We start from the raw sequence: 12,690 nt of genomic DNA, 5'->3' as shown, positions 1-12,690 counted from the left end.
CTTGCCCAAGGGCACTTGTCAGAGGAGGCTAGGATTGAGCTGACAAACTCGAAATTAAGAACCAACTACTTTTCCTCAGAGGCAAAATCATTCCTGAATTGAACCGAATGCCTTCCTCAGTTAGAAAGCTGTAAACGTTTAGCAGGTTCTTTCTGTTTCTAACACTGCATTGACCTTTTCCACATCTTCTCCCGATTCAACTCAGACGTCAACATATTTTATTGGAATCATGCTACAAAGCAACCCTTGCATTGGGAAGTGAATTGAACGAATGGTTTTAAATTGTGTTTACAATGGCATATCTGTTTCTGTACGACTTGAGGTGAAGATCATGGCTATCTTTCAACAATGGATGCAGCTTTTACAGTTACCATGGGAGTGTGTGATAATTGCTGTCCCGTCTTGGCAGGTTTGCACTTGTTACATGCTCTTTTCATTTCGGGATGATGGATTATACGCTTCTTGGGGTTGTTTAACTTTGGATGTTTTTTTTTATAACCTTACCCTGATTTATAGTCTAATTTTAAACATCGTGTCCCGTTTGCTCTTTTCCTTGGTCTTCATGATGCTGTTTGTCCACTGATGAACCTGTGAGGCGTTCACTGACATTAAGTTAAATACAGGTGAACTCAGATGTTTGCTATATGGGGGTCTTACAAATGCAACTGGCTGCACTGGATTTTATTTTGGAAAGTCAAAGTAAAACGACCTTTTACAAATCCACAACACATTTATTATGTTTTTATTTGTGAGAGGATTTGAATATGTACCTTTTCTCTACTGAATAATTAAGCGCCAATAAAACACATGAAAATCTGTAGCTGTAAAGGGATGAAATGTGGAAAAGTCAAGGGTGTATTAATACTTTAGGAACAAACTGCATATACTTTTTTGCCTTTTGATCCAAACAAGCCATCAAATTATTTTCACTGCCTTTTTTGTTTTTTTGGTTTTTTTTTTTGTTTTTTTTACAGCAGTTGCTATGGTGACAAAGAAGGCATTGCAAAAGATGGTAAAAAAAAAAAAAAAAAAAAGAAAAAGAAAGCTCAGGCTGATCAGGATTCAGGGGAAACACTTTTCCTCCTCTAGGGACTGTTCCCTTGCTGTTTAGACTGTGGGTTGCTGCTTTTTTTTTGCCTCTAGGTTCATGTCGGTAATTTACTCTGACACATCTGATAGCGATGGAAATTAGTGCTGACCTTTGTGTACCAGGTTTATTTAAATTCCATTGAGGAGATCCCCAAGGGTAAGTGTGTCCTCTGGGCTTTTTGCAGCCCATTACATCTCAGAACAGAACATTAGAATAGAACAGAGTGATTTCTGCTACTTGTAGGATGTTGAAGTTACCGAGTTGTTTTCTGAATTAGGATTGTTTAAACTGATGCATAATTTATGTTTCCATCAAAAACATTTAAACTGGCTTTATCGTGTTGGGATTTTTTAAGTGATTTTGGATCGTATGCCTGTTAAAGTGAGCAAAACGGGTAAAACAAAGGGAAACGCCACTGTTTTAAAATCTTTTTTTAGAGTAAGGATAACGTACCAATAGCCGGAATAAAATGTTTTTGTTCAATAAAATACAAATTTTATAGGAAATAATATTAACTTGACCTCTGTCACATGAACATAATGATAGGTGAAACACAGTTACTTGTAAGAGTGTGTTTTAGGTAAGGTTTTTTTTTTTTTAATAGGAGAACAATTACTTTTCTATGTATACATCTGGTTTTAACTATACTATTAAAGGTAGCCATTTTGCTCAATATCTGCCAAACAATAAAGAATTTTTTTTATGAAAACTGTATATAATTAAAGATCCAAAACATAAAAAGGGCTTTAAACTGTTGCATTATTAAAAGAAAAATGGACAATTTCCACATTTTTTTGGGCCATCAATTGTTTTACCATTCTTGACTTTTAGTCAGGGGCTGAAAAAAAAAAGAAAGATTTCAAGGGCCAGAAATGGCCCTCTTGCCACACTTTAAGCCGTACAATGGTTTCTTTGTTCCATCATGTTTTGAGTCTCTTTTGGCAAAAAATGTATCACCTTTGTGCCCTTCTGCTCATTTCTGACTAACCTGAACTTCGTGAAAAAAGTGTTTGGTCCCCTTTTGCATTTTCTCACGTCTAAACGTTTAAAATAACGATTGCGATGTTTCCATTAAAAAAACAAACGCAAGGTCACACGTGAATAAGTTCGTTCCCACGATGCGTCATTTAAAAAAACATGCCGCGTCATCATCCTCCAACCACTTCCTGTCGTCGTCTTCTCCGTGGTGTGTGCCAGTAGTTTTTTTATCTACAAACGATGTTTTTTTTGTTGTTTTTTTTATTGCAGTGTTTCCATGAAGCAAATTTATTTTTGAAACGTCAAATGGAGCAATTATATGGTTGATGGAAACGCAGCTAGTGAAATCTATTGGACTGGAAAGAGCTGTGAAGCCATTTCAAAGGCTTTAGGACTCTAGGAAACCAGCGATGGAGCCAGAGATGAAATCTAAAGCCCTTCACGCCCCTCTTGCCTCAGTTAAATCAATGTTCATGATTCAACAATAAGAGACAAACTGGACAACAATGGTGCTCGCTGGAAAGTCCCAAATAATTGACAACTGAAGATAAAAAACACATCTGCATTTTTAAACCTTGTCAAAAAATAATTGAGATGCTTGAAACCCTTCAGCGTAGATTAATTAAAATCATTCTTCAGTGAAGAAATGCTCGATGGTAGCTGCAACGAAACCAGGACCAAACACTTTCTTTACAGCGCTTTCCGGAAACTTTTTACATTTACTGCAACGAATAAGAAGTACGACTGGAGAAAATGCATATGTCGGTTTCTCCTCCCGCAGTTCTGTCGGCAGACTGCAGCGCTGGCAGCGACCTGAGCATGTCTCCGGAGGAGATGGTCCCCATGCGACGGTCCAGCACCCGGGAACACGACCGGCAAAGCGGGGGCACGTGCTTCCTCCTCGCTGCCAGCGACTACACATGCCCCGCTGACGGAGGGATGAGAAAACCAGGTAACTGCACGTGTAAGTGCTTTCTTATTTATTTGAATCAGAACCAACATACTTTGAAATACATGTTTTTATTACTTTCAGCGAGTTAAGCACCAAGTTGAGAACCCACGGTGTGGGAAATAATCTGATTAGGATGTAATTTGGTACAAATTCAGAACAGATTGGGTATGAAAGTGATTTGATGAGTGACCCAGCCAGCCTGATTGAACACACTGGCTTACAACCATCTCCTCCTCCTGTGTGTTTAGTCCCTTTAGCTGTGTTTCCATTACAAACGTGTGCAAATCTTTGTCTATGTTCTGCTAATGTTGAAAAACTATTTTGCAGCCGCAGTGTTTCCATTAAAAAGAAAAAACAAATAATAAAAAAAAAGATGAATAAACTTGTGCACACATTAAAAATCATGGCAGTGACAGATGTAAACAACATTAGATATATTCGTAATTCAGCCATGGCGCTAGCGCTCATCAGCTGCTCACTGAAAAAAATCTAATCCAAACCATCATCCTCCTCCTACTTCCTGTTGTCTTCTTTGTTGTTTTTGCCAGTAGTAAGACCCAACTGTTGTTCACGTGACTCGTGTGATGAGAACAAAATAAGTTCTACCACGGCAGTTTTGCGAAATACGTCTATTTTAATGTAGCAAAAAAACTTTCCTCGAAAAACGAGAGTTTATTTTTGAAATTTCTGTCTTTTCTCTAAGCGAATTTATTTCAATTTGCACAATTTTATAGTAAATGGAAACACAACTAGTAACTCATTAGGATCCAGTCCTTCACAATCTAACATTTTCGTTTCGCTGACATCTCCCAGCGTTTGTTAAAGATGTTCTCGGTATCACATTTAGCTAGATGGCTAACTATTTGTATTGTGCAATTGCCAAACATATTAACCTCATGCACACCGACAATGAGACCCATATTTATAGCTATGCGGTACTATTCATGCAAAACATTTCCAGGCTTTACTAAAACTCCTAAATATACATTAAATGGCTTGTTCTAAGATGATCGATGTATCTACAGACCCATTTATAGTCTGTTTGTACCAAAATAATTCCAAATCAGAGCATTCCTTCTTGTTGTTTGACATTGCTGGATTTTTTTTGGGGGGGGGGGTTTTGTGGAGTGTATTTAAACAGCGGCATTAAATATAGAGAGGGAAGAAATACAGAAAAGAGCCTTAAAAAGACAGAGCTCAGTCAGAGTTCTCATCAGCTGATCCGTGTCCTTAGCGACAGGCACGCCGACATCCCTGGAGGGGGGAAGGCTCTTTGTTCAACACTAGTCAGCTCAGGTAACGTAACTTGTTTCTCTTTGCTGTAAGCAGCGCCAAAAACATCACGGTATTTTTGGCAGTTCCGAGGATCCGTCGCTTCTGCTGCGCAGCTGACTCAGAGCCGCTGCTGCTTTCTGCACACGCAAAATTTATTCATGTTTCCTCGTTGCTTGGAAACATTTGAATAAATTTGGACAAATTTTCCTTTTTGGGCCGCTGCCACACTCACCGCCTATTTACAGCAGCGAGATAAATTGCCAAGTATCATCTGTCTCCAAGGCGATGATACACCTGCAGTCAGCGCGCCAATAGACTTGTTTGCTTCAGTTATTTATATTTTTGTGCTATAATGCATCGGATAATGAAAATCTCTGACCTATTGGCTATTTTTTTTTTTTTTCTTATAAGCAAATCTGATGCTCTAAGAAATACATGTTCAAAGACACATTTATATTTTTTCTGAACAGTATTCAAATTTTAACTCCAATTATGGACATCATAGCCATTTGCCACACATTAACAGTGCTGAAGAAAAAAGGCAAGTAAATATCAAACAATGCTCAAAGTTCAACCTGAACGTAGCAATAACATGAAGAAATGTTCTCTCTAGTAATTACTAGTAAAGACTGGGCATAAAAAGTCAAATTGCAATTTGAAAATCCACTCGGAGAGAAAACCGCTCAAATTTGAACACCGGTCCGGTCGTCTTACGAAACAGAAATAGAAGTATTTGGTCGTAAGCACCATCAAAACAGAAGCCGCTTTCTTCTGTTTTGATCTTGGTCCCATTGAGAATTTGTGTACAAAGTTGAAAAGGTGTGCAGGAGAGATTCACTTCCACCAGTTTTATTGTTGTTTAGTTGTAAACCAAAATTGTAGCAAACTGCTGTGAAATGTTCGAGGAAGGATGCCTGAAACGTTGGGGGGGGGGGATTTAAACTCTTGAAAATGAGGAACGAAAACAAAATTTCTCCGATTTTGAATTTAGTAGCTAAAAATAAGCTGCTAATTAACTTTAATGTCAGACAGTGAGCGGAAAATATGGATCTAAACATCTGATACCTGTTCTTTGTTTATATGGATATAACTGAGAAGACAACCTGATTTCCGTCATTTTGACAACATGTGCTCACTGTTGATTTTAATTGGATTTCTTATTTAATTTAAACACTGCAATGGCAAAATGACGGTTTTTGACACTAGCCAAACATTGACAACGTTTTTGTGCACGTTTGTAAGGGAAACGCAGCTGCTGATGCGACGTTTCCCTTAGCTGCTCCTCCTGAGAACCGGTGCCAGCCGATTGGTCCACTGCATTAACGACCCAGCTGCTTTCACCTGCTTGTTTACTTTGCACTGAATGCAGATTTCAAATTTAAACTGTTTTTAAAGTGTGAATCCATACAGATGGGAAATCATTATCATCAGTATGTGCCACTTCCATTCATGCATATACTTTGATATTTAGTAAAACCTCCCATTATTATTATTAGTAGTATTATTACGGTTTGTGCCTGATTTAAAATGTCTGTATGTGAAGATGTTCTTGTGAGCATTTAATAAACATGCAATGAGTACGATTTGCAGAGCCTTTCATAAGTATTCATACTCCTTGAACTTTTTCACTTTTTAATGTATTTCACAGGAATTTATTTTTTTTTATAAAAATATAGGGACAATATTATGTAAAGTCGACTTTTTTGAGCTTTCCATTATGTTATAATGTTGTTCCTTCATCAAAGACATTCCTGGAGTGTTACCAAATACTCTTTCATGTATATTTGAGAGATTCTTTAATCCCCCATGGTAACATTTCAGCATGGCTGAATACATTTTGTGTTTTTTTTAAATTATACAAAAAAAAAAAAAAATAGAAAACCTTATATAATTTTCTTTCCACTTCATATTTATTTGCTTATCACACAAAATTGCACTAAATAAATTCAAAGAATGCTGGTAAAATGACATGTTGTGAAAAACTTTAAAGGGTATGAAAACTTAAAATGTAATGTTGTGTTCAATCTGTTTTTTTATGCTGAAAAAAAGAAAACTCATAATAATGACTGGTGCTGCTTCAGTTTGAGAAAAATTGCATCTGTGATTTCTTTCCTTTTTCATTGACTCTGTAAACTGATTTTTTTTTATTGCCTGATAATTTCTCAAACACAGCTGCTGTGGAGGTTACAGGAACTAAAAAAGAAGAATTTTTTAATGGACTTGCTGGTACAGATTTGCCAAAAAATAAATAAATATGGAGTTCTATTTTATTGAACACATTTCAATAAATGTGATCAATTGATCCCAACATAATAGGAAGTTAAGGAAAGTTCAGATGTGATGCAGATGAAGTCGGATCTCAAGCCGATCTGTAACTGTAATGTTAATAAATAAATTAAATAGAACCTTTTAGCAACATGAAGTAGGCTAAAACATCCCAACAAGCAACTCAACATCCTACAATCTAAAGAAGCTAAAGAACAGATGATAATCTATAGATCTGCAAATGTAAAATGAATCTGTAACCATGGAAAAGTTGTGAACCTTCCTATAGTTAGCTTTCTAACTATCCAGAAAGTTAGCTTTCTGGCTAACTATCCAGAAAGCTAATTAGATAGTTAGGTAGACTAACTATTTAGTCTAGCCAACTATACTAGCTAGCTATCTATCTAGCTAGTTTGATAGCTATCAGATAGATAGATAGATAGATAGATAGATAGATAGATAGATAGATAGATAGATAGATGAACAGCAGCTTTCTAGCTAGCTATCTGTCAATTCTGAGGTAGCCGTCTATAGCTAAAAGACAGATTCTCTTCCATTGCTTTGGTTATTTGTTGCTCCCCAGCAGCTGTTGTTGTGAACACCGGAGCTCTGTCAGGAGTTGCTCTGTGCATGCTCTCAACATGCAGACTGCTGCTGTTGCTCTGTCTCACTCCTGTCTCCTGTCTTGTCTCGGTTCAATCGGCCGGCTCGGATTCGGATCGTTGCCTGCCTTCGTGCCTGCCTGCCTGCCTGCCTGTGTGTGTTCATGTCCTGCACCACCACTACCACTGCCGCCGCCGCTTCCTCCACCACCACCACCGTTTTGTCGCCCCGCTCTCATCTGAAGGCTATGAGAAATCCCGGAGCTTAAACAACATTGCTGGCCTGGCCGGTAACACCCTGCGGTTGTCTCCCGTGACCTCGCCCTACGGATCCCCCTGCCCGCTGCGCCGCTCCCGCTCCCCTATCCCATCCATCCTGTGAGGCGTCCAGCCTAAAAAGAACGCCCTCCCTCCCTTCCTCTGCATCGTGTCTGAACTCACATATTGCCAACATCGCAGCTGAGACTTAACGGTGCCAGCCTGGCAGGAAGGAGCGTGCGCTAACATCCTTAAGTAACACGATTATTCTGCTTTGTCACTTGGAGTTCCCTTTAGTTCGACGGTGTCATTTGAGACTTGCAATAAAGGAACTCTGACCGAAGTAGCCGCCATCCACCATGTGATCCATATTTACTAATCAGGGATATTAGATGTTGTCATATTTAGATATCATCAACCGAGACGTGCTTCCAGGGACAAAAAGAAAAAGAGATATCACAACATTTCAACCACACGTGACTGTAACTTTGCTTTTTGGTTTGGTGTTATTTTTGGGTTTGAAGCGGAACGAATCGGTGCGAGAGTGTAAGTTTCATCTCACACGAGCACCGACAGCAGGGTCTGCTCATGTTTGTGCAAGGATCTGCTTTGGCAAACAGTTCCAAGGAGGAGAAAAGCTTGAGGATTTATATGCATACATACATAAAGATGTGTCTTTTTCTTTTTTTAGTTTTATGGTGTAGGGATTGTGTTTTCTTTTTGGTTCCACTGAGTGCCACCAAACTTGCTGTGTTTCTGGTTGTTTACTGGCAGATAACTGCAAAGAGGTGGTCTTTACTGGTTTCACACAAGCAGAGAGCAGCGTTCTATCTTAATGGCTTTGGGAGATGGAACCACCATGGCAGAAAGGTAACCATCTGACGGGACCGCTGGCGTCAGCTTTCAATGCAGAACATGTATTTGGTTTGTCGTCTTGTGTCTCTTTACTAAAATGATGATCGGAATATGCTGGTGCTTTACTATAGAGACAAGCACAAGGCTTCAGAAAGTCGCATGTAGCATTTTTCTTCAGTGCATTATTATTAAACTGTTAAGATCACAAGCATATATTAACAAAACAAGCAAACACAGGTTCGAATGTTTCTAGGCATAGGTTGGTAAGAGATTCAAAGCTTCTTCAAGCCTGTTAGCTCTGTCAACTCAACAACTACTTCCTTTCCTACTTCAAAATAAGAGCCACAAACATAAATGCAACAATTACTAATACAAACTCAAAGCTGAAGTAAATGATAAGCAATTTATTGCTGGAACTATTGCTAACGCTAAACGAAACAGCAACCATATTGGATTTTAGGGTCAGGATTGTTAAAAATTTACCAACAATATCCTCTTACTTTAGATTCCAATAAGCAACAAAGTTAAGAAACATCTGAAAATACATTACTGACGACGCCAACCATGTGTTTCAAGGGGACAGTTGATGTGGTCGCGCAGTGTTTGGTGTGATTGAAAAAGTTGCATAATAACGAGAGGAAACTCTGAGAGAAGGACCCAAAACACCATGAGTTTGATGAGAATAACAAAAGAAAACCAAACGTCTACAATGAATTAGCTTAGCATAACATCACAGAATCAACTCCTTGTAAAAATTCAATCCTATACTCTGATTTTTATTTTTATTTTTTACAACAGTGTGGGACAAAATCCAAAACATACACAGCACATGCATCAGGGCTAAATGTAATCGAACAAATGTTCCATGCAATTTCTTTTATCGATGCTGCTGTTGCAGAAACGTAGATTTCTAATACTTCAAAAATCACAAGACGTTGTTCCCGTTCTGACCACTAGATGGCAGTCAAGCGTTCTCAATATGATTCTTGGTCTGTAAAGAAAATTCATCAACTGGCACTTTGGCTCCAGTAACACTTGGAGACAAAATTGAAAGAATAGCTGGAAATTATATGAACACTTTTAGCATTTTGATTTGAAATCAAACGCTACATCTTGACAGTACTAACTGTTACTAGCCCATGCCTAGATGTTACCAGTTTGCTTTAGGAAATACTCACTAAAAAGTGAGTTTTTTTTTTTCTTTAAACCAGACAGATAAAACATGCACTATGTGAAACCCATCCTCACAGTGCGTCTTTACCACAAGCGCCTGGTTGCCTGGCAACTGGCTCACAGCAAGATGCATCTTACACACAGCTTGGCAAGAAGAAGGAAAAAAAAAAACTTGGTTAAAAAGAATTTTTTTTTTCTCTTGACTTCACAGCAAATTGTTTATTCATCTCCCTTCCCTCCACTTAAGTCACTGAAATGCATCACGGAGTTCAGAGAATCTCACGTTGCATTTTGAGCATGTGACCGATCTGGTCCTCTGTGAGATTTGTGATGTTTTTCTTAAAAGATGTGTCCGTGTTTCACTGAAACCATTCATTCCTGTTTGAATGCCAGTGGGATAAGACTGTCATCAGTAATGGCGACCTATTGCAGTGGGAGACCCCCCCCTCTGAACCCACCGGTGGGAACCACGAGGCCACTGCTACCGGACAACACGGAGGAGCCTGCACAGATGCTAATGACTGACAGCAACCCAGCTTACTGTTCTGCCAACAAGGAAGAGACTTATTGGTAAAACAACAACAAAATTCTGGGAGGACTTTGATATGTTAAGCCCTCTCACGCTATTATTATTTTATTTTCCTGTTTTGGAATCGAAAGGGGCGATTTAAAAAATAAAATAAAATAAAAAACTGGTCCTTAAGGAGAAAATTTGACAGACATTGCTCCTGTAAATACAGTAACTGCAGCACATCTGGGCCAAGTGGCGCTGTCCACACATCTGTCTTTTGATGGCGAGTCGGGTATCAAGGTGGATGCTATGGTAGCTACGTAGTGTCGTGACACTCGGCACCAATCCCTTTTCTAGCTGTGGTATCTCCTTTCCATCGCAATAAGTGTATTAAGACGTATCCGTTGAGGCACTTTGTGTTTTTGAAAATGGAGTGTTAATCGTATCAGATACTCTACTTAAGGTATATACAGCGTAGAGAGACATAATGTGCTAAACTGAATAAATACAACATCACAGTCGTCTATGCTTACTTCTTATTTGGTGACGCACATCGGGCCCCGTCCACGCTAACACCAGTATTTGTATTCTGTCTTTGTTTACACTTCCCTTCAACACACAAACCAATTTTTGATTGGAAATAATTTGAGATTTTAAAATCAAGTTTGTTTGGGGTGTTTACATGCAGACTGGATTCAGGTAATGTTAGCCCACTTGAGGGTCAATTCACCCCTTTGCCTTGCATTGCTTTTTGGTCCCTTCCTATATCCATTTCAGATATTTAAACAAACTATATTTTATATAGTTTATATCCTTAAACAATTATATGTTTGATTAGTTTTGTTGGTTTAGTATTTTTATAAATTAAAAAAAATAAATGGACATAAAGGGTAAACCAGACTTCCTCTTCCATGAAATCAGTTGCTATGTAAAAAAATTGAGAGTTTATGACATTACAACAGACACAAAATGTTATACAGCACAGTTTGTTGATAGATATTTTTTATTGGAGTGACATCAACTCATTTTCTCCTACATAATGAGTCAAATGATGAAATTGTAATTGTATTCCCTTGTCTGGGCAGGTATGAATCGACACACAATCAATGAAATTGGATGGCACCATTTCATATCCAAAAAAAAATAAAAAATCAGGTTAAAAATTGTCAAAATTTTAAAGGTAGTATCAGTGAAATGATTAGCACCTGAAGAAGCGCAACAGTCCAAAATGTTAAAATAAATCTATAAACAGAAATCTTTGTTCCACATCTATGTTCATTAAGCTTCAATCATAATAGAAAACATTTTCTCTATCACTGCTTTAGTCGTGCTCATTACCTTCTTTGAAATTTAAATCTAGTGAATGTTGACAATATTGGTATAGCAGCTTTTATTGGAATTTTACAGATTTAAAGAGGGGGAAAAATCAGTTAAAAAAATATCTATCTATATATAGGTATATATAGATATATATATCTGGCGTAGCGTAGCCGGGGCCTCGGTAGGCTAAGTCACAAACGTGAGTGTATGTCTATATGTGTCCCAAAAACTCTACTAGGTGGAGAGCTGGGTTTGAAACACTAGGTCAGGGGAGACCAGTGAGTGGACCTGATGCTGAATCTTCCAGTTAGTGTTAGCGCACAAGCGCTCTCCCTGCGATGCAGCTACCATTGTAGAAGCCCCCCACTCCCACTAACCCCAGCCACCAATACCTACCTGGTGCATTTACTGCTGCAGATTTTTTTCTCTTTGCAAACCAAAATGACTCTTAACATTACTCCTCATTATTTCTGGTCGCTACTGAAAAAAGAAGAAAAAAGAAATCAACTGCAGGACTTGATTCTTCCAAGCTTTGTTTCCTCCTCTCCCCCAAACCCATAACCCCACCCCCACCCCCACCCCCACCTCAACTCTGTTATGGGGACGGAGCAAAAAGTGTAGCAGAAATTTCCCCGCTTTCCGAAGCGGGACTTCTAGAGCGGTACGCATCTGCACTGTAGCAACCCTGTGTTACCCACACAATCAGATCGGCTTTGCAATAAGCAAAACGGGGAAGGAAGGAAGAGGGGAAAAAAAAAAAAAGCACCGACCCACACTGTGATTTCAGCAGCCAGTTTAAAGTAGAAACGGAAATGCCAGGAACAAAAATAAAACGAAGCCCCCCAAAAACCAGCTGTTTGTTTGGTAGCGACCTGCGCAGTTGTAGGCTAGCTGTTTGAAGTTATCACCACGTATCCACAATCCGCCTTGTGTAGTAACCACACGCTGCTTTACTCTTTTGAACTGTCAAAGGAGAACCGTTCTTGTGTAATTCTAGGATGATGTTGTGACTTGAAAACAAACGAACAACAAGAAAAAAAAAAAGGGTGTTTATTTTTTTGAATCCAGAACATGTATTTTTGTGTCTTGCTGTTGATGACTACATTGCTCTGAATGGTAGAAGTCATGATAGTCTGATGGTGTGCTTCTCCATCGTGCGTTCAAACCGTTGACGCTTTTGACCCGAGTTCACATTTCGTACGTTTTACTGTGAGGAAAGTTCTAGTTTTAAGTGTGTATTTGTGGAGCTTTTTGTTGTCATTCTAAAATGCATGCTGAAAAAAAAAAATAAAAGTCACTATGTCAATCTGTACAAAAAAAAAGTTGAAGAGATGACCTCCTGTATATCATTCTGTGTATAGAATTAAGGTAAATGCTATGTGAAAGACTCACATAAACTATTTATCTTTTA

General features: G+C 38.5%; 1 protein-coding gene across 9 annotated transcripts in view; it reads left to right on the top strand.

The window, feature by feature from the left end:
* kcnc2 (potassium voltage-gated channel, Shaw-related subfamily, member 2) overlaps window positions 1-12,690 on the top strand; it is a 67,574-nt gene extending 54,884 nt beyond the window's left edge. For 2 of the 9 annotated variants that reach the window (XM_008401288.3, XM_081604025.1), the window contains 2 exons: window positions 2,850-3,032; window positions 7,408-12,690. In XM_008401288.3, the coding sequence (XP_008399510.1) occupies window positions 2,850-3,032; window positions 7,408-7,544 (320 nt within the window). In that variant the 3' untranslated portion in view covers window positions 7,545-12,690. Of the gene's footprint in view, window positions 1-2,849; window positions 3,033-4,254; window positions 4,317-7,407 lie in introns of all 9 variants that reach the window. The other 7 variants (XM_017302831.2, XM_017302830.2, XM_008401293.3 and 4 more) reach the window with 7 other exon arrangements.

The sequence above is a fragment of the Poecilia reticulata genome, chromosome 23 (genome assembly GCF_904066995.2).
Source record: "Poecilia reticulata chromosome 23, P_reticulata-male-v2, whole genome shotgun sequence".
Taxonomy (NCBI): domain Eukaryota; kingdom Metazoa; phylum Chordata; class Actinopteri; order Cyprinodontiformes; family Poeciliidae; genus Poecilia; species Poecilia reticulata.
Note: the sequence above shows the minus strand (reverse complement) of the source record. Positions and strands in the feature narration are given on the sequence as shown.